The sequence below is a fragment of the Rattus norvegicus genome, chromosome 9 (genome assembly GCF_021556685.1).
Source record: "Rattus norvegicus strain SHRSP/BbbUtx chromosome 9, alternate assembly SHRSP_T2T, whole genome shotgun sequence".
Lineage (NCBI taxonomy): Eukaryota > Metazoa > Chordata > Mammalia > Rodentia > Muridae > Rattus > Rattus norvegicus.
This window is the reverse complement of record NC_141542.1, coordinates 17710191-17735405: the sequence shown is the minus strand read 5'-3', so window position 1 is coordinate 17735405 and position 25215 is coordinate 17710191. Positions and strand designations below refer to the sequence as shown.

At 41.6% G+C, this 25215-nt stretch overlaps 1 protein-coding gene across 5 annotated transcripts; it reads left to right on the top strand.

Moving 5' to 3' along the window:
• Positions 1 to 3346: 3346 nt before the first annotated feature.
• LOC148003368 (disks large homolog 5-like) lies at positions 3347 to 24648 on the top strand. Of its 5 annotated transcripts, XM_087568487.1 has the most exons (7): positions 3526 to 3701; positions 12874 to 13142; positions 14533 to 14667; positions 17247 to 17406; positions 18733 to 18864; positions 19533 to 19716; positions 23863 to 24648. In XM_087568487.1, exons 5-7 carry the CDS (start codon positions 18773 to 18775, stop codon positions 23866 to 23868), a joined length of 282 nt encoding a protein of 93 aa, XP_087424613.1. In that variant the 5' UTR covers positions 3526 to 3701; positions 12874 to 13142; positions 14533 to 14667; positions 17247 to 17406; positions 18733 to 18772; the 3' UTR covers positions 23869 to 24648. The 5 variants fall into 5 exon arrangements, with proteins under 5 accessions (XP_087424612.1, XP_087424611.1, XP_087424613.1 ...); XM_087568485.1 differs by lacking the exon at positions 14533 to 14667 and having other exon boundaries at positions 3511 to 3701; XM_087568486.1 differs by lacking the exons at positions 12874 to 13142; positions 14533 to 14667 and having other exon boundaries at positions 3347 to 3701.
• Positions 24649 to 25215: the final 567 nt, after the last annotated feature.

Below are 25215 nucleotides of genomic sequence, written 5' to 3'. Positions count from 1 at the left end.
AGCACACAGTGGGTTCAGCTCCCTCTCAAGTGTCTTTGGTGAGGGTTGGGGTGGGTGTGAGACCAGTTGCATTATGACTATTTCAGAAGAGTAAGGATTCACAGTTTGTTTTTGGTGAAGGTGAGCTCCCCAAGAGGCTATCATTGCCAACGTTTTCCCAAGTCACCTTCTAGGAGGTCAACTGACTCCTAGGTGAGTCTTTGGTTACACTGCTTCAGTTTTCTGTGGCTACACTGTCCAAATGGCACCCACTGGTCACACATGGCTATTTTAGATGAACTAAACTTAGAACTAAAATCTGCCTCTTTAGTCACAGCAGGCAAACCAGGAGGCAAACAGCCAGCCAGAATCCATAGCCAGAAACACAGCAGATATAGAATATTTCTATCATCTAGAAATTTCTCCTGGACAGAAGTGGTCTAGGTTCTTGGTGTCTGGTTTTTCCTTCAGGGAGAATTACTTGCCATACTAATATCCAACGGTTTATTTTTAAAGCAACTTTAACAAAATGTGACTTACTCATCCCCAAATTAATCCAGTTTAAGTCTACAGTGCAATGGTTCCCCATAAATCTACCCGAGTTCCCCATAAATCTACCGGAGTTCGTTGCTAGACCACGGAACAAAAGAACGAGAGTGTATGCAGTTATGTAAAATGGTATGCAACAGTATTGACCACTGCATAATTATACTGCACTACTTTTGAATTCTTCAAAATTCAGGCATTTTATTGATAGTTGTACAAAAATACATTATCCTAGAGTTGAGAAAATATACAGTATTTCATCTGGGCTTTTTTTTTTCATTGAGACTTTAATATTTTTGCATCTTTTCCTAGTATCGTTAGATTCTTTATAAGAGTTTTATTTTTTGGAGTTTTTTTTTCTTTTTGTTTTTTGGTTTTTTTTGTTTTTTGCCAATCTGGTCAGTATTTGATGCCATTTCAATGTTCTCAGGATTTTGATGAAAATAATACTACAATGATAAAGTGATACTCATTTTCTTGAGCCATTTACATATGTATATACACACATACATGGGAAGTTATATATACATATTTCTATGCTATACTGTGTAGAATAAAATTCTATTATACCTCAACATATACATTTTGCTCAATATGATATCTGTGAATGTTATCAGTCATGGGGAAATATTAAGAGCCTGAATAAACATGGACAATATTTGCAGAATGCACATAAAATTGAAGATGGTATATAAGCAAAAATGTGAAGTATATCACTTACACTTTCATATCGAATGCACTTTAAAATTTTTAATAGATTAAAAAATTTAAATCATGTTTACCCAGTTTCTTGTTTTTTTTTTTCGAAATGTGTCTCCTGGATGATTTGAATTATATATGCTGCTTAAGATCCTTTTAACAACAGTGACCTAATGCCTTAAATGTGTTTCTGATATTTCCATTCACTTGATCACTGTTCAATAATTGTACCATGTTGATAACTGTACTTTCTTTTTTATCACTTTAAGAATGTAACTTTCATGTGTGAGTATACACTTTTGATCCTAACACTTTGAAGGCATAAGCAGGTGGATCTGTTTTGTGAGATCGACCTGGTCTATATAGGAAAACCCTATCTTAAAAAAAATCAATCAATAAATAAGCAAATAAATAAAAAGAATTTAAAACATTTCTAAATAATATGAACACAACCACATCTTTAATAACAATTGATTTTTATTGCTGATAATTCATATAATCAATTTACAAAATGTTACATAGTGTCATATGGGAACTCAATTTCATCGTAAAATAAACCTGCTTTTCTCTTTTCATTGGTTGCTCTTAGTTTCCATATTCATACACATATATAATTTATTCTGATTATTCTCTCCCCCACATCGTCCCATTCCCTCCCCTGTGACTTAAACATATACAGTCTTCTAAATTTAGGTTTCCGATGTCTGATTTCTCTTTTATTTATTATACATTCCTTTACTTTTCCATCTATAGTTTATGATATCTTAATAAGAAACCCATTCTGTCATTAGCACTCTCTGTGCTTGATAGGAGACATTCACATTCTTCAGTAGCTTGTCATCAGTGCAGGAAGTGACATCAAGCTCTCTCTCTCTCTCTCTCTCTCTCTCTCTCTATCTCTGTCTCTGTCTCCCTCTCTGTCTCTCTGTCTCTCTGTCTCTTCTGTCTCTCTGTCTCTCTCTCCATCCCCTCCCCAATTGTTCTGTTTTCTAGTACAAGGACTCACACTTTAGTCTAGCCTTGAACTCAAGGCAATCCACCTACCTCAGCCTTGTGAGTGTTGGGATTGCAGGTATACACCATCTTGCCCAGTGAATTTTGTGACTCTCATACATCCCTTTACTATTTCTGAGTTATTTTTAATATTGCTGTGACCCTTTTCTAGCTTCTAGATGTAGATACATTAACTGATTAGAAGGTTTTATTTTTAAAGATTTATTTATTTATGTACATGAGCACTCTGCGAGTGTGCCTGAATGTCAGAAGAGAGCTTCAGACAGAAGAGGGCATTGGATCCCACTACAGATAGTTGTGGGTCACCATGTGGTTGCTGGGAATTGAACTTGGGAGCAATGGAGAAGCAGCGCTCTTAACCACCAAGCCATCTCTCCAACCTGATAAAAAAGATTTTAAATTTCATTCTTTTCGTGTTTGTTTGCATCTTTCTTCTTGACAACACTGTAATGGAATGTCCAAATGGTGATTAGTGGCGGTTGGTAGAAGGAGCCATATGTGTGATGCTGCCATATGTGTGAGGGGCTGGCAACAAGGTGCAGACCCAAGACCATGGCCCTGTGCCCTGAGGCTTGCCTGCTGGATGTGGGCTCTCAGCCCCATCAGGATGCCTTCAGGTGAGGACAGCAGGTGGTGGCTTGTGCCCTGCTGAGCCGGCCTAGGAGAGTGGCAACCACAATCACCATGCCCAAGCCTCCAGCCTGGGGCACCAGGAAGCTCTGGCTGTGATGGCCTCAGGTTGGTCACGGTGGGCCTGGAGGCCCGAAGAAGCCGCCCGGGCCTCCGCGGGCCCTGAGAGGGGACTGACGGGCCTGAGCGGAGCCCGGAGCTCCAAACCACACGCCTCCCCGTGTCCTGCCTCCCGGTGTTGTCTGCGCCTCGGAGTGGGCACACGTGTCCTTCCCACCCCGCAGCTCGACCGCGCCCGAGCCGGGCCTCAGGGCACGCGGAGCTCGTGGGTGAGCGCGGGGCCTGAGGGGACCGGGCGCGCGTTATATTTCGCGCCCGCAGCAGCGCGTGTGCCTGGGCGAGTTTTCCTTCCGCGGGTGCCGGCAGCCAGGGCGCCGCCGCCCAAGCTGACTCCTCTCTCTCCCTCTCCGACCCCGGCAGGGCCCAGAGGTGATTCTGCCTGCACGATGTCCTCCTTCCTGGAGACGAGCTCTTCGCAGGCGCCACGTCGCGAACAAAAAGAGAAAAGAAAAAAATGAAAAGAAAAATCAGAAGAAGCTGACAGAGAAGGGGGCGGTAACGGCGTTGGGGGTCACCTCGGCCACGGGAGGGCGCGCTAAGACAGCGGCGGGGTTTCCAACGGAGACTGCAGCCTTGCAGTGTCCAGGGATGAAGCCCAGGCCAGCCCTGCCAGGGGACCTGTGCGTGGACCCTTAGTCCGACCTCCGGTCTGCTCCCCAGGGACAGCAAGGAGCAAGCAGGGCGGGCTGCACCTTAAGAGCAGCATCATCAAGGTAGGTAGGAGACCCGCGTCCCTCCTTAGGCTCCTTCTGGGCCCCCCCCTCCCCCGCCCTGGGAAAGCAGTGGCAGAAGGAGGCAATGCAAAGTGAGCCCATTGGGTAGGGGAAGGGAGGGTTCAGGGATGTATGGAGAGCTGAAGCAGGGATTGGAAAGCCTATGGCATTGGGAAAGAATGGAGAGGTGCTCTGGAGTGTGCATGAGAGCTGTGCTCTGACATCCCCAGAGCAACTTGGGGCTGTCACCTCTCTCCAGATTGAATTAGAATTAAATGACCTGTACCTGCCAGGGCAGGATAGGCTTTTCAGAGGCAGCTTAGCCCTGTGGCACACTCCCTGTAATGTTTCCATTGTATGTTAAAGGACAGGGATCATAGGAAAATATTTCCTTAAAACCTCAGGCAATGAATGATTATTTAATAGATTTCTTCTGATCTACTTTGTAATTGGTTGCCCCTTGCAAGAGATTGTATTTGGAAGATTTGAAATACCCTCCTTCAATTACTCGGGAAAAGGGAACATAAACAGAAATTTCCTCTTTTTTAGCCTCCAAAGCTCTGAGAGATTACAGTTCTGCATAATTTAATTCTTTCCTACCTGCTATGAGCAGGCCTCCAGATCAGCAAGTTCCTTTGGAATGGTTTTGCTTGTTTTTGTTTATTTTCCATGGTGCTGATTAGAAAGCCATGAATTTTAAATTTCAAGAGGTGACACCCAGAGTTTATGGTGGTTTCCTTCACACACTGCAGTGTAGTTGTAGCATAAAAACATACTTCTTGTGACAAGAAGTGGAAAAAGAAAGTTGATGAGCTAAGAAAAGTAGAGCCTTGAGCCAGATCAACCATTTGGCTTCCTCAAATATGGAGCAAGCATGGAATGTGGCTTTTTCAGAATCGAGGGGGTTTTTAGGATTGGGCAGTGAATGCTGTCTGGGGCTAACCCGTCCCTTTTGTGGCTGACAACCCTTAGGAGAAGGTCAGAATGTGCCAACAGCACAGAGTGGGCACTGGTGGTGTTTGAACTCAGAAGTGCTCAGGAACTGTGAAAGTTTCTCTGTTATCACCCTGGAGCCATCTAGTGAAATAGACCACTGTGATGCTGTGTAAGAGGCCATTGTGAGGGCTGGAGAGATGGCTCAGTGGGTAAGAGCACCAAGTGTTCTTCCAGAGGTCCTGAGTTCAAATGCCAGCAACCACATGGTGGCTCACAACCATCTGTAAGGAGTACTGATGCCCTCTTCTGGTGTGTCTGAAGACAGGTGCATGGTCTCACATATAAATAAATAAATCTTACAAAGATTGTCATCTACTGCAGTTTCTGTGTGGACAGGGCACAGTTGAAGGGCTTAAAAATCAAGTACATTGCCTGTCTTTAGAGATCAAGTGTATCACCTAACATTCAAACCAAGAAATGTAGTGTCTTTTTTGCTGCTTCTGTACCTTTAAGTGATGTAACTTTTCTCCTATTACATCGTTTGTTTCCATGATAGTTGTTTTCAAGTATATATGATTATCGCTCCTATTTGCAGAGCTATTCAATATTTTCATTGGTTAAATATTTGTGGTGAATTTACATTGTGATATCAGTAAAATGCTATGTGAAAATTTTAGAGAATATACCGGTTTGGGTAATTTTAATAACCTTTACCCTCAAGTGGTGGCCTGTTTTCACATTGAAAAGACTGGAATTCATTACCATCCATAGCAGGATTGATAGGGAAGCACAATGGACAGTGACAGTGTTGTTCCCTTTGACAGTAGTGGGAGCCAAGAAAGAAGTGTGACTTGCTTTTTGTGATTTACCAAATCAAGACTGAGTATCATTACTGTAGAAGGCCATGGAAAAAATGATAAAGTTTTCAGAAATCACCAGTTAAAGAAATGGTGGTTTTGTTTATATTGAATTCTGAGTTTCAAAGTTATGTTTCACTTTTCTTTATTCCTTAATGAGGCTTTTTATTAAGTTTTTTATTCACCATTACACCCTTAGATACACAGGGCTAGGATTGTAGTAGGTGCTCAATAAATCTCTGACCATCGGGGAGGAGGAATGATAAGAAAGTATGTATTTTCTGTAAGTTCTGCTAGTTTTGGGAACAGGTGGTTTTAGGTTGACCAGTTACAGCTTGGTATCTTGTCCCACATAAGACAACTTGACAGAATCCCCTTTCTGGCCATTATGTTCAACTTATTTTTGTCTTAATCATTCTTGAAAATCATGGAAGTAGTGTGGAAAATTGATTGTACCTGCAGTATAGCAAAAAAGGCCAGTCTAGATAGGTAAGCAGTTATGTTTCTCCATGAGCTGATGTCTTAAAACATCTATATTTTAGGAATTTAGTGTTGTGTTTTCTAAACGTACATCGTACAGCATACAGATAACATCGTAATAGAATTAAGGAATCTTTTGATTTAGCACCAAATTCCATAAAGCGATGACTACTGCACAGCTCTCTTGGCTATATGAATAGCCGAAATTATATTTCATTCTTTTAAAGAAATAATGAAAGTACTTAAGGTTAAGCAAAGCCCATTGGAATAGTTTACTGTGGTGTTTCTCTTTGGTTTCTTGTGCTCTTTTAGAAGACGACTTTAAGAAGTCAGGGCGGTCAGGTGGTCAGTGTGGTCAGGCAGTCATGAGCAGATGGTTAAGTGATGTATGTGCTAGGGCCCCATAGGCCAGTGAGCCCAGCCGAAGAGCAGAGGCTAGCCAGTGAGCCTGACTGAAGAGCAGAGGCTAGCCAGTGAGCCTGACTGAAGAGCACAGGCTAGACAGTGAGCCTGACTGTAGAGCAGAGGCTACCCAGTGAGCCAGGCTGAAGAGCAGAGGCTAGCCAGTGAGCCTGACTGAAGAGCACAGGCTACTCAGTGAGCCTCGCTGAAGGCTGAAGAGCAGTGATTTTAACCTTTATTTCTAAGTTCTTCCGTTTTCCTAAAATTTCTACAAAAGTTTGCCTCCATAAAGTTTGGCTTTAAAGGTTCTCCTTGCTCTCTTCTTCTTATCTCCTTTCCTCTTGCTCTTATGTCACAATAATTTCCTTACTCTCAATGCCTTACTCTCAACGCTATGCTTTACTTCTAAGTTCTTCTTGAGTTCTGTTCTCTTCAGTTCAGTTCTGTCTAAAAAGCTTTCTCTCTCTTTGTCCTCAGCATTTGTATATCTTTCTGAACACAGCATCACATGGTGAAAAGTTCACCACAAGTTTGCACAGGAATTCAAATCATAAGTTGGATAATCAGTTTAAGACAGAGAATGTTTACATGCATATCCATGAAGAGTAATCATCAGGATAAACAGTCACCATCTGTCACTAGCTCTGCACATTCATGGAGAGTTAAAAGCTGTAATTTTTATGAGAAAAGAATAAGTGAAATTACCTATAGGCAAATCCAGTCAATTATTTATGTTCAGTCCTTGCACCTATAGTAAATCATTAGTTCTCTTTTTATGAACTTTGGTTAATTGGTTTATACCCTCTTAGGATGGGCTCTAATTTGTAGATGCCTGCTTGGTATTGCAGAAGCAATTCACTCATGACACTTTAAGAAGGAAGAGTTCTCAATGCAATTTTGATTACCAGAGAAAACTTAATAGCATTCTCATTATAAAGGAGCTTAAAATTACTAATCTCATTTTAGGAATTCTTATAGAATTATAAGAATTATAGGAATTAAGACATCATCTATTTGTCTGTACATCATCATGCCAAGACAATACATCTTCATTGTTCTGTGGTGATCTGCTCAAAAGAGTAGGGTAAAGAGCATGACAAATACAGAGGCAGATACTTGCAGCCAACCATTTAGCTGAGATCAGGGTCCCCAATGGGGGAGTAAGAGAAAGGATTGAGGGAGCTGAAGGGGTTTACAGCCCCATAAGAAAAACAGTAAGAAACACCCATAGCTCCCAGGGCTGAAACCACCATCCAAAGAGTACACATGGACAAACCCATGGCTACAGCTGCATATGTAGAAGAGGATGGCCTTCTTGGGCACAAATGGGAGGAGAAGCCCTTGGTCTTGTCAAGGCTTGATGCCCCAGTGTAGGGGAAACCAGAACAGGGAGGCAGGTAGGCCTGGGTAGTGGGGTGGGTGTGGTAACACCCTCATAGTAGAAGGACGAGGTGGTTTTATAAGGGGTTTTGTAGATGGGAAAACAGGAAAACGGTTAACATTTGAAATGTAACAAAAGCCCTCTCTGGGGATGGACAGCTGCTAAGGTGCTCTGAGCCCCTACTTCCCTGCTGCCTCCCTTTGATCATGACTGTGGTGCATGGTGTCAGCCTGGGACTCTCCATGGGCTGCTGCTGGCACTGGTCCTGGCGTTCAGGGCCAAAAGCATGATGAGCAAGGAGCACATGGTTTGTCCCGATTCAGAGCTGGGCGAATGGCCACCAAAAGACAAGCACAGCTTCCTGTACGATCATGAGGTCTTCCTGGGCAAGGAGGACTCCAAGACCTTTGATAGCTAAGCCTGGACGAGAGCAGGAGAGGCTGGGGAAAATTGTTGATCCAATTGACAGTGATGGAGGCGGCCCTGTTACTACTGAGGACCTGAAAGTTTGGATCAAACATGTACAGAAAAGATACATCTACCATAATGTGGCTAAACTCTGGAAGGATTATGACAGGACATAAACGAAAAGATCTCCTGGGAAGAATACAAGCAGGCCACCTATGGCTACTACCTGGTTAACCTTGCTGATTTCCAAGATGGCTCTGATCATCACAACTTTAAAAAGTTGCCTCCATGAGATGAGAGGAGGTTTAAGGCCTTGACGGTGACCTGACAGCTACTCAGGACGGGTTCATTGCTTTTCTACACTAAGAGCATTTAGAACATATGAAGGAGATTGTAGTTCTGGAAACCCTGAAGGATATCGACAAGAACGGGGATGGGTTTGTGGACCAGGATGAGTACATTGTGGACATCTTTTCCTCACGAGGACAATTGCCCTGAGACAGACTGGATTTTGTCTGGGGAGCAGTTCAGTGATTTCCCAGATCTGAACAAGGATGGGAAGTTGGACTAGCATGTGATTCTCCACTGGATCCTCCCTCAGGACTATGACCATGTGAAGGCTGAGGCCTGGCATCTTGTGTATGAGTAAGACAAAAACAAGGATGAGTGCTAACCAAGGAGGAGATTCTAGACAACTGGACCATGTTTGTGGGAAGCCAAGCCACCAATTACGCGAAAGATCTTACCAAAATCGTGATGAATTTTGAAAGACACTCATATTCATGTGGCCAACGGTCACAGGCTTCCTGCAGATGTTCTGGGTTATTGCTATATTTGTCAAGTATATAGCAGTTGTGTCCCTAAACAATGAGAAACCTTTCTAAAGCTCAAAAAAATCATACATTGCACCAAACAATAATAGTAGGAGATTTAAACACCCCACTTTCATCAATGGACAGATCAGGGAAATAGAAATTAAGCATAGACATAGAAAGACTAACAGAAGTTATGAACCAAATGGATTTAACATATATTTATAGATCATTACACCCTAAAACAAAAGGATATACCTTCTTCTCAGCATCTCATGGTACCTTCTCCAAAATTGACCATATAATCGGTCACAAAACAAGCCTCAACAGGTATAGGAAGATAGAAATAATCCCATGCATCCTTTAAAAAAACCACGGACTAAGGCTGCTGATCAATAACAACAAATAAGACAGAAAGCCCACATATACATGGAAGTTGAAGTCAATGAAAACTTGGTCTTTGGAGACATAAGAAAGAAATTAAAGATTTCTTCGAATTTAATGAAAATGAAGATACAACATACCCAAACTTATAGGACACAATAAAAGCAGCGCTAAGAGGAAAACTCATAGCTCTGAGTGCCTGCAAAAAGAAACAAGAGAGAGCATATGTCAGCAGCTTGACAGCACACCTAAAAGCTCTAGAAAAAAATTAAATAAACCCTAGAGGAGTAGAAGGCAGGAAATAATCAAACTCAGGGCTGAAATCAAACAAGAAGATACAAAACCAAGTATCAAAAGAATCAGTAACCCTGGAGTTGGTTCTTTGAGAAAATCAACAAGATAAATAAACACTTTGCCATACTAACCAGCGGTCACAGAGAGTGTATCCAAATTAATAAAATCAGAAATAAAAGTGAGACATAACAATAAAATCTGAAGAAATTAAGAAGATCATCAGATCCTACTACAAAAACATATTCAACAAAACTGTAAAATGTGAAGGAAATGGACAATTTTCTATACAGATACCAGGTACCACAGTTAAATCAGGAACAAATAAACCATCTAAACAACCCCATAACTCATAAAGAAATAGAAACTGTTATTAAACATCTCCCATCCAAAAAGAGCCCAGAACCAGATGGATTTATTGCAGAATTCTATCAGACCTTCATAGAAGACTTCATACCAATACTGCCCAAACTATTCCGCAAAATAGAAACAGACAGAGCACTACCAAATTCCTTCTACGAATCCACAATTACTCTTATACCTAAACCACACAAAGATACAACAAAGATAGAGTAATTCAGACCTATTTGCTTTATGAATATTGATGCAAAAATGCTCAATAAAATTCTTGCAAACTGAGTCCAAGAACACATCCAAACAGTCATCCATCATGATCAAGTAGGCCTCATGGCAAGGATGCAGGGATGGTTTAATATACAGAAATCCATCAACGAAATAACCATATAAACAAACTCAAAGGAAAAAAGACACACATGATCATTTCCTTAGATGCTGAGAAATCATTTGACAAAATTCAATACCCTTTCACTAATAAAGTCCTGTTAAGATCAGGAATTCAAGGCCCATATCTAAATATAGGAAAATGCAAAATATATCCAACCAGGAGCTAATATCAAACTAAACTGAGAAAATTGAAGGAATCCCACTAAAATCAGAGACTAGACAAGGCTGCCCACTCTTTCCCTACTTTTTCAATATGGTACTTAAAGTCCTAGCCATAGCAATCAAACAATGAAAGTAGGTCAAAGGGATAAAAATTAGAAGGGATGAAGTCAAAACACTAATATTTGAAGATGATATGATAGTATGCTTAAGCAACACCAAAATTCCACCAGAGAACTACTTAACCTGATCAACAACTTCAGCAAACTGTCCAAGCATAAAACTAACTCAAACAATTCAGTAGCCTTCCTCTACTCAAAGGGTAAAAAGGCTGAGAAAGAAATTAAGGAAATGACACCCTTCACAATACTCCCAAATACTATAATATAACTTGCTGTTACTTGAACCAAGCCAGTAAAAAAATCTGTACGACAAGAACTTCAAATCTCTGAAGAAACTGAAGAAGATCTCAGAAGATGGAAAGATCTCTCATGCTCATAGATTGGCAGGATGAATATGGTACAAAAAAATGGCCTTTTTGCCAAAAGCAATCTACAGATTCAATGACATCACCATCAATATTCCTACTCAATTCTTTATAAAGGTAGAAAGTGCAATTTGCCATCATTCGGTATACCATGAAACCCAGGATAGCAAAAACTATACTCAACAATAAAAGAACTTCTGGGGGAATCACCATCTCTTACCTCAAGCAGTATTACAGAGCAATAGTTTGTATGGTATTGGCATACAGAGAGGCAGATCAGTGGAACATAATTGAAGACACAGAAATGAACCCACACACCTATGGTCATTTGATCTTTGACAAAGGAGTTAAAACATCCAATGGTAGAAACATAGCATTTTTAACAAATGGTGCTGGATCAACTGGAGGTCAGCATGTAGAAGAATGCAAGTTGACCCATTCTTATTGCCCTGGACAAAGCTTAAGTCCAAGGGGATCAAGGGCCTCCACATCAAACCAGATACACTAAAATTAATAGAAAAAAAAGTAGGAAAGAGTCTCGAAGACAAGAGCACTAAGGAAAATTTCCTGAACAAAATACCAATGGCTTATGCTTTAAGATCAAAAATCGACAAATGGGGGGACCGCATAAAACTGAAAAGCTTCTGTAAGGCAAAGGACAGTGTCATTAGGACAAAAAGGCAACCAACAGATTGGGAAAGAATCCTTACCAATTCTGCATCTGATGGTTGGTAATATCCAAAGTGTACACAAAACACAAGAAGTTAGAGTACAGAGAGCCAAACACCCCTGTTAATAAATGGGGTTCAGAGGTAAAGAAAACATTCTCAGCTGAGGAATATCGAACAGCTGAAAAGCACCTAAAGAAATGCTCAACATCCTTAGTCATCAGGGAAATGCAAATCAAAACAACCCTAAGAATCCACCTCACACCAGTCAGGATGTCTAAGATCAAAAACTCAGGTGACAACAAATGCTGGTGAGGATGTGGAGAAAGAGGAACACTCGTCCATTGTTGCTGGGATGGCAAACTGGTACAAGCACTCTGGAAATCAGTCTGAAGGTTCCTCAGAAAATTGGACATTGCACTACCTGAGCACACAGCTATACCTGTCCTGGGCATATACCCAAAAGATACTCCCTCATACAACAACACACATGCTGCACTAAGTTCATAGCAGCCTTATTCATAATAGCCAGAAGCTGGAATGAACCCAGATGCCCTTCAACAGAGGAATGGATTCGAAAAATGTGGTACATCTACACAATGGAGTACCACTCAGCTATCAAAAACAATGCTACGTTCAATTCATAGGCAAATGGAAAGAACTAGAAAATATCATCCACAGTGAGGTAATCCAATCACAGAAAAACACACTTGGTATGCTGTTGGGAGCGATGGCCTTGAAGCCCTCCATTATTGATGTTATTATTATGGTTAGAAGTAAGTATGATGGGGTTCATGGAAAATCCCCAGCCAGCTGCAGAAGACTAATACAAATGTGGTGGTCAAGATGAATAATCATATGATAACGTGTGACGTTAAGATACCCAATGTCATGACCTGTAACCTTTCTGAAAAACCAACATCCTGCTGACTAATAGATATGACAAACCTGTGACCTTTCTGACAACCTGTCAACATCAGCCAATTCCCTGACCACATGAATATTGTGTCCTTGGCGTGGGTAAATGTTTCTTACTTCTCTCCTCTCTCTGTTACCCTTTTTATGGTACAAATTCAGCCTTGGGGAAAAATAAAATTGTCGCCTTGATCAGACTCTTGTCTTGGCGTCCTTCTTCACATCTCTTCTCCCTCATTCTCTTCCAGATACTCAGCACCCCTCATTGACGATATGCACTCATTGATAAGTGGATATTGACCAAAACCTCGAATTACCCAAGATGCAATCTACAGATCTCAGGAAACTCAAGAAGAAGGATGACCAAAGTGCAGATGCTCACATTCGTTCTTAAAATGGGGAACAAAAATATCCATAGGAGGGGATATGGAGGCCAAATCTAAAGCAGAGACTGAAGGAACAGCCATTCAGAGTCTGCCACACATGTGGCCCATATATATACAACCACCAAAACTAGGTAAGATTGATGAAGCTAAAAAGTGCTTACTGAAAGGGACTGGATATACATCTCCCCTAAGAGACACATCCAGGGCATGTCAAATAAAGAGGTCAGAGCTAGCAGTAAACTACTGAACTGAGAACAGGACGCCCTTTATGGGAATTAGAGGAAGGATTCCAAGAGCTGAAGGGCTTGCAACCCCATATGAACAGCAATGCCAACCAAATAAACCACTAGCAAAAGACTATACATGGACTGACCCAGGGGTCCAACTGCATATGTAGGAGAGACTAGCCTTGTTGGGGCACCTGTGGAAGGGGAAGCCCTTGTTCTTAACAAGGTTGGACCCTCAGTGCAGTGGAATATCCAGGAAGGGGTTTCTAAGTGGCGTGGATTGGGGGACCATACATATGGGAGAGGGCACGGCAGGGGGGCTTATGGACCAAAAGCTGGGAAAGGGAATAAGGTTTGAATAAAAAGTATATATCTATTAAAAAAAATAAAATTTTAAAAAATGATAATAATACTAAGAAATAATCAAAAAAAGAAAATGTGAATAAGAAAGAAATTTTAGGATTTGGAAAAAGATGAATGCCAGGTATTTGAAAAACTGTATGACCATGTAAACACTTTAATATACTTGAGAAATTTTTTACATGTTAATGAACTGCATCTTTTTTTTAAATAGTGAATGGAAATCCAGTCCCTTCCTGGCTGTGAGGCTAGGGATCCAGATGTAGTGGAATTCATTATTTGTTGGTCCTGAACCTTTGAGTCTGCTTCTAACTCAGCTTATGCCAAGGAAATTAGGCCAGGGTGATATCTAAGCCATTGACTAAACTATCTGGACTAACAATCACAGGTGAAATTCCACCTTGTAAATGGGAGGAGCGGAATAAAAGATACCTTTAAGGATTTAAAAAAAATGAAATGTACCCCAAAAAAATCCAATAAAAATGTTTAAAATAAAAATAACTTAGGAAATACAAAATACTGGGGTGCCATTCCACAATCATGATGTGTTTCTTCGGTGATAGCTTACAGGTTAATTTACTTCTCTATAACTGTTTTCTTATTTGAAAGTAAGTAATGGCATCATCTGTGGAGTGATGGTGAGAACAAAAGCTTTGCCTAACTTGAATAATCGATCCCTCCTGAGCATGTGCTTAACATTCTAAGCACAGGGAAATTTCCTGAGGTGATTAAAGAACAAAATCCAAACATAAAACAGGAACAACAACGATTTAAAAACATTCTGCACTCTGGGTATGAAGGCATGTTACAACTTTAATCAGCTTTGTAGGTATTTCTAATAAACACACAAGAAACAAAAATCCTATCACAGTCCTAGCAGTTGCATCCAACAAAGAGAGAGCTGTGAGGTAGTGTGTGCTGCTTCTTTCCCCAGATACCCCTGGGCCTCAGGCCTGCACCCAGTGAGCTGGACCAAGAGCAGCCAGGTTGAAATTCCTGCTGCCATGGCAGGATTCTGCAGGAACATTTCCCTTTGACAACAAGGAACCTGTGTGGAGGAGACCTCTTGGTGAGTCCTCAAGGACTCTACTGTCCTATTCTACAGGGAGAAGCCCTGCCAGGTCTTTGGCAAGGCCAGCCAGTTGTATGGGGAAGTCTCTGGTCCTGTGGCAGAGGGCGAGGAATGGCAGAAAGAATGGCAGCTCCACTGAGAGCAAAGGCTACCCCTTCTAGGCCTATGACCTCCTAATTAATTTATCTTTTCACCCGATGCCCTATTCACATTTTCTTACTATCATACAACTGTGATCTTGATGAGCAGCTGGGCTCTTGTTTTCTTAATCAGTTCTTTGTTGTCACAGACGTTTTTAACTTACTCCAGCCCCTGAGAATTATTCATACCTTCTGTATGCAGTAGGACCCTTGGTGGGACTGTCATCTCAAAAATAGAATATTCGGTAATCCAAAAGATTGGACTCCAGTTTACCTCAGGCCAGGAAAGAAGTCAGCCACCATTAGTAAAAGAGCAAGGGAAAAATTACATAGGAAAAACAAGTGGCTTAATCAGAAGAAAAGATCCTCAACTTCTAAGGCCCACATATCTGCACCCCTCTCTTCTGAGCTTTGTATAGTGATGTTGTATAACTCCAGATGGTAGTAAAAGGCAGAGTTCTTCCCAGAAAGGTCAGACATGATTTTCACTCTTACATCTCTGAGGTGGGCTGGCATTATAGCACACATTCATGTTGAATTATTATAACACCTATGATAAGAAGACAGAATCCATATATCACAATGCCAAATAGACTCCCTCCTGAACGTATGGACCTATTAAAATTGAGGTTCAACCTGAACTCAGGCCATTCCACTCCCTTCCCATCCTCCTGATTCTTATGTTTGCTACAAGTAAAAGATCATGGTGCAGTCCCCAATATTCTCATACCTAGACTTGTCTATTCACGAAGAATGATATTGGAGAAGTGAAGGCTATATAGTTACAATGTAGTAACACAAGGTCCAAGTTGACATTTGCTCACTGATGTCCAATTTAATTGTCTTGTTATATTTGAGAAAGGGAGGATGTCCTACATAATATATAAAACGGACAGAAATTTATTATTTTATATATGCACTGTAGTTGATCACTATGTTCCCAATTAAAAGGAGTTTTTATTGCAAAAAAATAGGATTATAGACCATTGATTTTGTGAAATACATGGATATGTAAATGGAAACAATGTCGGCTTTCAAGGACTGCACAGTAAGCAAATATTTCCAGGTTTTATACACTCAGAGGTATAGAAGAAATATATTGGCCTCCAGAAAAAGGGAAAAGCTTAGGAATCGAAATGTGTGTCACAGGCATTGTCTCGAGAAGTAGATTTACTTTTAAGAAAAATCTCCCTCCTCCTTGGTCCCTAGAGTTTTGGGTGCTAAAGAAAATCTGTTCTCCAATTCAGGGTTGTAAGCAACCCTTCCCAGCAAAAGCATTGTTGACTTCTAATGAAGCAGAGAGACATATCTAGCTTTGAAATAGAGGTTGCCAAATGGTATTCCCAGTGACACATGGGAGACTGGAAGAAAGGGTCCCCACATAAATTCATCAGTGTGGGGAGAGCTGGTTAATAGGTAGGCCATAGAATTTTCCAGTGACATCACCAGTAAGCCGTTCACTGGACACTCTATTGTATCTAAGAGATCCTTAGAATCTTCTGTGATGTCACCAGTGTTGTGGTGACACCAACTGCCTTTGGGATATTACTTCAGTTCCCTTTGGGTTCACAAGCAGGCATGTTTCGCCAGCTGCTCAGGCTATTTCATAAGGAAAGTGTTGATCAAGGAGAGACCGCACCAGGTCAGAGGGAAGCTCAACCCCTCTCTAGTGAAACAGGAAGGAGGAAATCATTCTTGGGAAGGCTTGGTGAGTCGTGGGCAGAGTTGGGGAACATCCTCAAGGAGGTAGGTTTGAGATGTGCCTTCTAAGACTAGGCCTTACAAGCAGGAGCCTTGGGATTTTTCAAAGGCAAACCAAGAGTCAGGAGTTCCTGATCTTTAATTTGAGAGAAAGCCATAAAGTGGTAAGACTTCAGTGTCTTTTCTTGAAGCTTTTTAACTGTGAGTGTCAATGAATGGCAGGAGGAGGCACTGTGAGATTAACAATGTGACCATCCATGGTTGGGAGTTGAAGCACTTCATCCTCTAGATTACTGTAGGTTACATAAGTCTCTGATGGCGAGAACAAAGAAGGATGCACCCCTAGTCATGAATTGAGTTCTCAGACACTTTGGGCTGGACCACACTTGCTTAGAGCTTGATGGTGCTAAGCATTATGAACTCATTATGAACTCCAGGATTATCTGCACCACATCTGATATGAGATAACAATGTCGCAGATGTTTATGTCTCAGTCAGATTATAACTTTCAGTTCCGGTGATTGTGTAATAGTGAGTGTGGCACGTGTATGGCATTAGAGGTTGGGAAGAGGGACATAGCTTAAGAATCAACATTTAAGAAAGCTTTTCTGCTCTTTCAGGGATTCACCCAGTCTCTACAATTTCCCCTTCCTCAACCTCCTTTTCGGATTCAGAATGATCTATTCTGCCCATTGGTTCAAATATGCAAATTCACTTGGGTTTATCTGTCCACAGGATTTGGTAGGAAGGCATCATCCCAAAATGTCATCAGTCAGCAAGAGGAGTGTCTAAAGGAACTGGAGGAACTCAAATTTGAAATCCAGAAGTGTCAATTCGAGAGGGATGAACTTTATCAAATCCTGGATCTTTATATCTATGATGAGTGGGACCACAGGTAGTCATTATGCCCAGTAACCTGTTCACTGTCTTGCTCTCTCTCTCTCTACTACCTCAAGATTTACTCATAGCACGAGAAAGTTTCACCTCTCATCCTGGATTTTAAGGAGATTTGGCAGGCATTTGCTTGTGAGATGAGCTAGGTGCTGTGTGTTTAGGGTCAACCACTTTTGTACTTGACCCTGAGCCTCTTGGATTAGCATTGGTTCTGTCAACAGCTAGAAGGACCTTGTCACACTTGCTGCAACTGTGTGTGTGAATGAAATGCCTGCACGTCATCACTCTTTCCTCTGATTTTGTTCATTATACACTGATTCTATGGCACCTCTATGCATGTAGTTGGCATTCTAAATGTGTTTGGATATGGGTTGGTATGTATGTATGTGGAAGTATATGTGGTGTTTTACTCAGGGTCAGGAGGTCTGGGACCTTTGATGGGGTCTGAGGATTTGTTTGATCAACAGTTTGCAGGTCATGATAGTGATGAGTACGTGGAGGCCCACACTGATCAACACAGCACTTTGCTCCTTCTGTATACCTTGGTGGCACACAGGACTCTCCCGAGGGGAGGAGGTGCTATAAATCCTCTTCCCTGTCAAACTTAGTTATGCCCTCTGGGAATTCATGTAATGATAGAAACCAAGGATTGAGTATACCTGCTATCAAAACAAGAGAAATGTCATCACAGCTTTCTCTTGGGCCCAAAGCTGTGGCACAGACTGGAGGAATCTTCTTCCTTAACTAGTCAATTCCATCATGCTAACCTTGCCAGCTCTGGAAGGGCAGGTCCCTCCAATTGGTACCGTGACTCTGTTGTCCTGTGCCCAGGATAATAAACTTAACCAGTACAAATACTTTGAAGGAGCAAGTATGTGGTACATACTGAGTTTAAGTAATAGAGAGAACAGTCTGATTTTACCTAATTTGTTTCACCTGCTTTGATCTTTAGTTTTTCATTTTTTTAACTATCCAGGGATTGTTTATTGTGACCTAGAAATGGTCACTGTGGTCTTGACAGTTGTTATTCCCAAACAGGCAGCTCTCAGGCTCTGCCCCCTCCTATATAGTGAGTCTTTGCAGAACCATATCTCTCAGGATTCCAAGGAGTCCTTATTTCAAAACAAATGTTTGCTTATTTACATAGAAATATTTTCTGTGGATTGAGTCTCACTGTTGGGTTTTGGTCTGGTTTTTGACTTTGCCATTTTCTTCCCTTCCACCATTCCTTGAATTTGAAATTTTTTATTATATATTTTTATTTACATTTCACCTAATTCTGAAATCGTGAGTTCAAAACATTATTTGTTCCTTTGGCCTAACCCAGGCTGCATGTCGAATTGCCAGTCCTTCAATCTGAACATGAGATGAGAATGATGGCTATGCAAATGATGACCAACTCAATAAGTGATGCCATGGAGAGGTACAAGGAGCTCATACAAGTGAACAGTTCCTACCGGTGAGTCGCTGACAGAGAAGAGAACCCAGCACTAGGCAGGGAATGCTTCTGTCCTGTATGACTTTAACAAAGGTCAGGGCTCTGGTTCTGTAGTGTCTGACTCTTAACAAGAAGGCTGCCTCCTGGCAAGGGTCTTAGATTTGTAGCTCTTGGACTCAGTTGTTGTACATGTGAAGGGTGTAGAAGACCCTCCAATTGTTATTTTCCCCGTTAAAGATCCTCTAGATAGAAAAGGTTTGCACCATGATGGGAATATCAATCAACTCTGAATCTCTAGGACTCTGACAGGAGATTTAAAGATCTGTGATCCATGAGAAACACATGGCAAGATTGTATAGCTATTGGGTCTTCAACTAGCCCTCAGAGGGGCTTTTCCCACAACGTGAAGATGGTTTCACCATACCATGGACATACGAGCTCCCTTATGGACCATCTCTTCTTCCTTGATTTATATAAACCGTCTTAGTGTCAGGATTTTCAGAAGTACTTTGATTCTTGTGGAATGTGCCCTCTGGATTTGACCTCCTCTAATTGGTGCTAACTTTTATAGTGTGGCTCTATTCTGGGGATTTCTGAGGATGAGGACCCTTGAAGGGATGATTGGACTTGCAGGAGTGACAGGCAAATAGAAGCTGGCTGGGATTTACCATATTTTGTTTGTGGTTCAGCATCAGGCACTCCCAGCTCCTTCGTGAACAAGCTCAATTGAAGAACAATATACAGATTTTGCTGAATGAGAAGAGAGAACTGCTGGTGGAGCAGACTGAACTGCCAGCATCCTCTGTGGAGACAAAGAGGCTCTGGGAAGAGGCCGGAATGAACATCTGTGACCCCAGTGCCACGCAACAGCAGGTAGGGTTAGGCCTCAGGGTCAGGTTGTCCTCAGGTCTTACCATAAACATAGACAAACCAATGTAACTGTCTATTGACTGATCCATGTCCTGACCTAGGTCTCATCCAAGTGTTCATTCATGTGATGGTTTACAAGGCCCTCTGTTGAGATAGCCCCTTTTCAAGAAACTGCATGTTTGGAAAGCAAATGCTCCTGCTCTTTGAGAATCTGCACTTCATTAAGGGAGATAGGTTGATCACACAGCACAGCACTACATGCCATTATGTATGGAGGGTGGTATGTGGGAACCCCTCTTTAGACTAGAACAGGGCTTTGAGGGATGAAGCAAAAGCCTGGAGCTCATTTTTTTTACAGGGTTCGTGTGAGACTCAGGAAGTAAGTAGTTTTCAAGGAGGAGAGCCTGGTGGAAATGCCAAAGAAATGGGTCTCATTGTCATTTGTGGTGGCTTTTGTTCTTCCTCCCCTCATGTCCCTGTATATGAAGATGGTGACTTCATGCTTCATAGATCTTGGGTAACTACAGAGCCTGTGTATCAGCATGTCAGTCCTGTCTTATTTGAGTGCTCCTGCAGAGTTCATAACTGGGCCTTACAACCTGAAGCTGGTTAGAAGAGCAAGGATGTGGAAAAGGTTTCTCAAAGGCTGAGGGTTGCCATGAGAGATTTGAGACTTCAAGAACAAAGTTATCAGTATATACCCCCAATTATCAAGAAAGGTGCATTGCTGTGCTGACCTGCATCTTAGGGAGCATGCGGGGAGGCCAGTTCATGACATGCAGTTTTGTCCAGTCATTATCTAACTTAGTCCTTTAAGCCTAGGTCTCTCAACAAACATGAAGCTTCCTGTTTTGTGCTGGCCAGCAGTCTTTGCATCATTCGTCCAGTTCCAAGTGGAGCCCCCTCTCTTATTTGTCTCCACACATTCTTAAACCATTCAGCTATTTTAAAAATAAGGATTAGATTTCTTCACTTTACCTGAACAGAGTTATCGCCCGGGAAGTTTCTGGATTGTCTTATTGGCTTCACCATGATCTTGCATGGAATCCTAGAGTGCATCCCTCTGCTGACATTTCTTTGCTGACTATATCATGGGCACTGCATTCTCACAGGATAGATTCCCTCTCAATATTGTACACAGTGCTGCATTCCAGAAAATTCACTGTATGTTATTTATTTAGCCTTTTTCTGACTGACATTGAGGTTGTTTTAATATCACATGAACTCTAATGTGATGAAAAGTTCCTGGGAACTGACCATTAGTTACTGTCTTCTCTGATGCTTCCAAAGTCTTCTATGAAGGAAACAGGGTAGTTTTAGTGAGGGGCCTATGATGAGTCAGCATAGCGCTTGATGGAGTCTTTTCCTAGAAATCTCTCTTGGGGATTTGATGTTGTGTTGTTTAGGCTATCTGTGCAGAACATGTAACTTACTTGTCGGACCAGTAAGTATCTGCATAGAAAGGTTTCCTGAAGTGGAAATGAGTACAGGCCAGGGCAGCACAGCCTGCTTGAGTCTAAGAGACTTGTACACAGCATTGTTCCCAGTAATTCCTCACTCAACAGGAAATGTGCTGCACAAGATCAAAGTTTTCATTTGTGCGTGCAAGTGAGTATCTGTGTATGTCTGTGTGTGTGTGTGTGTGTGTTTGTGTGTGTGTGTGTGTGTGTGGTGTGTGGGTATATGTGTGTGTGTGTGTGTGTGTGTTTGCATTAGTGAACGTGTGTTTCCCTCTATTTCCAAGTTTCATGAGAAAAGTACTCTAAGTGTTCACTTTACATCCATGAAACATGAAATAGAGCTGCCCAGTCATTTAGCATCTCCATCTAGCTCTGTACAGCAAAAGGACACTTAAATTACTAATTTATTCTGTTTCCAAAAATTTCAGAACAAAATTATCTTGTGAAGTCTGGGGGAGGAGTGGAAATATGTTCAAGTGAGTCGTGTTTCACAGGGGTAACAAATGGTACAGGCCTAGAGCTTGCAGGTCCCTTTTTGTTATGGTGTAGAAGCAGGACAATACAATCCTTTAGAAATGCAACCCCCAAAAAGAGGACACAAAAACACCTGTAAAGTTAGATTTTCAAGTGATTAGGGGCAAAACTACTGATCTGCATTGAAATCCTTTGGAGCACATCAAAGGAATGGAGTACTGGGAGGCAAGGGCAAGGCTTCTCTAGAAAAATCCATGAGTTTATTCTGCTTCTCTGTTCTTTGTGAATTGTGAAAGCCCACTGGAAGGTTATGTCACTCACTGTGTCTTCTCCAAGGTTGCTTTCCACATTGCTTGCTACCATTTCTTCCGAGCTACCTTGGCACACTACAACTTCCCCTAGATGTTTGGCTTGGATTTTATTCATTGAGAATTTGAGTTGCTTGGAATTGTATCGTCATCCAGAAAAAGTCCCATAGCTATGCTGTGGTGCAAGAATAGGGCAGTTTCAGGAAATCCCTTTAGGTGCACAGTTAATCCAAAGCGCTCCTCTATGTTCTCTGTGTAGCATTCTGCAAGTGCTGTCAATCAACATCATTTTCTCTCAGTTAATTTCAGCCTCAGTGGGTTAGGAGAAATGATGAGCTTCAAATGGGTCTGACAGTGTAAGAACAGGTAGCCCTATGAGAAGCCATGTTCAGAAAGTGGAACAGAAGTTTTAGTTAACCCAGTGATTCCACAACAAGGAGTAGGTATTGCCATTGCAATTAGGAAGCATCAATGTTCTAGTGGTCCCAGAGTAACCTTGAAGGAGAATCTATCCAGACGTCCATCAGCCAAGGAGTAAAAGTGTACCATACGATGGAGCCCTTCCATAGATTCTGATTCAGTGTGAGATAATCCATGCAAGCTTTTACTTACTTATCAAATTATCTGTGGAACAATCACATTACGGGGAGAAAATTTGTTGATTTGGATCCTGGTTATGGAGATTTCCTATGATTCTAGCTTTGGGCATGAAGTCACTCAGGCTATGGTAAAGACAGCTCCGTTTAGAAGAAGTTGCACACTTTGGGGAAAGTCTGAAAGAGTGAACAAGAACATGAGTCTAGTCCACCACCAACATATGATCCTTTACTGAGCAACAAGACAGCTCTACACAGCCTTTGGGACTTGCTAAGCCAGATTGTTAATGGGGAAGAACCCTGAGTCTATGACGGTTTACGGGAGGACAGCACATCACTGACTGAGCTGTCTATAGGCTCTGGCCACTATGTACATATCCCACTCAACATTTGTTTTTATGCCTCCAGCGAATCCTGGGGAATCTTTACATTAAGCATTAATGTTCAGGTAGGAACACAGGCTGGAAGAAGCCATTTGAATATCCTTCCCTATATAAATACCCTTTTTGGGTGGATGACCACCCCACCTGGATTTCAGCTTCAGGCAGTTAAAGAGCTACTCAGAGTATTGTTCTGGTACAGTTCATGTGAATTTTGCCCATGAAACAATATATATATGATCCTCTGGATTTCTTGCTATGTTCTACTCCTTTCTTCCTGTGATCTCTCCGGAAAGATCTGAGGACATTTTCTCTTCTGTCCTCTCACAAATTGCCTTACACTAGCCATAGACTTACAGGGGTGCTGTTCTGTTTCTACATCACAATCACCTTTAATGTCCGTGTGTACGCTGGGAAGATTTGCATGGAGCACATTCTCAGTGATTACAGGATCTGTGCGGTGAGCATGAATTTGAAGTGAGATGGCTTCTCTGTGTATTTGCAGATACAGTGGTTACAAATGGAAACTAGACGGGTTCCTTCAGTGCTAACATAATCAGAAGTTTCACCTCAATTCTGGGCATGTTCTCCAGAAAGAATCCACATGGTATTCTAGGTTGCTCATACCTCTCTTGAACTCAGATTCAGACATAGCTAAAATGTTATTATTCAATGTCATATACCTGGACCAGTGGGAAAAAATGCTCATTTTTCTCTTAATCCCAGTACAGTGCATAGTCCACAGTTCAAATTCTAGCAGTTTGAAAGTTGAGATATAAATCCAAGCCCAGGTACTCTATGACACTTGGGGATGCAGGGACTGACCTCAGCTGACAGGTCATGCTGGATTGTCCAACTGAATAGAGCTGATGTAAGAGGGAGAGCTGAATTGACAACCACTCACTAAACCTTTTTTCCCTTGCTCTACTAGGTCTGAAATTCTCCAGCAGAAACTCGAACATGACACAGTCCAGGACAAGAACTCCCTTGGAGAGAAGAGCTACAGGAGGAGAACTAAGTGTGCACAGCAAATACACCACTATTGCGTCTCATCTGTAGTGTCCATAGCAATTGTGGACTGCATTTTCCTCCTTTAGTTTGATTTCTTTGGATTGAATACGCTGTATTTTCACCTTGCCTCTCTCCAGCAAGGGTGCACTTTTTGAGGGACTCAGAGAAGTGCTGATGCACATCAATCAAGAGCTGCTGGTCATCCAGAAAGACTGTGCACGTGTAAATTTGTACTTGTCCTGATGGGTCATCCAGAAGAGTTTCATGGAGATCAGTTCACAATATTGGAAAGTCTTTGTGACAAAGTCTGTAATATCATTTATGCTCAGTATTGGTAGGCTTTTTCCTTAATACCCCCACTCCAACAAAACAGTCCTACTTCCACTCTCTTGAAAGGATTATTACCATCACTAACTGCTTGTCTACTATTTCTCCAAGGCAAGCCACAGGCTATAAGTCTATTCTGCAAAAGGAGCAGCAAAAATGCTTAGTGCAATTCCTCTATTTAAAGTTTGGTTAATTTTTAATTGTTTTGGTTATTTGGTTTTCCTTCTATTCATTTGAAGATTTGTTATTTATCTGTTGTTGTTTTTTTCATTTCCTTTTCTATTTTGATAAGGATATAGACTGTATATATTGACTACATGCATCTGGTTACTATCAAGTAAATTGGATGTATTCTGGTCAATAAAGGAGTAATCTCAAACTCTTCACTCTTAAGAACCTTCTTTATTGATTATTAGTGTCAACATCTGAAGTCCCACAGGTATCAGGGAGGGATGGATCTCTGCATTCTCATGGGGACTGGGCATCAAATCACTTCCCAGTCAGACTGAGTTTCAAAGGCAGTCATACAGTCACTGTTCACTGTGTTTCCAACTCTGAATTTCAACTTCATCATGCATATATTACCCACTGTGTATGCTTGCTGTCAAATATATAGTTACCTCTAAATTATACTCTGTCGATGACAGTTTTGACCAAATTAATAGGATAAACATTAATTTTTCTGTAACACCTCCCAGGACATATAAACATGGTATAAGGGAGTTTAAAGCCATCGGGAATCCTGCACCCAAATCCCGGGGCAGAAAATGATGAACACCCAGGAATGCAGACAATCCTGAGACCACAGGAAACAAAGCCACTTCTGACCAGCACTGCCCACATCTCTGGCCCAATATTAATCTGCATGGTGCCTCTGGAAACAGGAATAAAAGAGCAGTCAGTGGCAGGAACCTGCTTGGTCCAGCCTGGACCCAGAACCTACCTG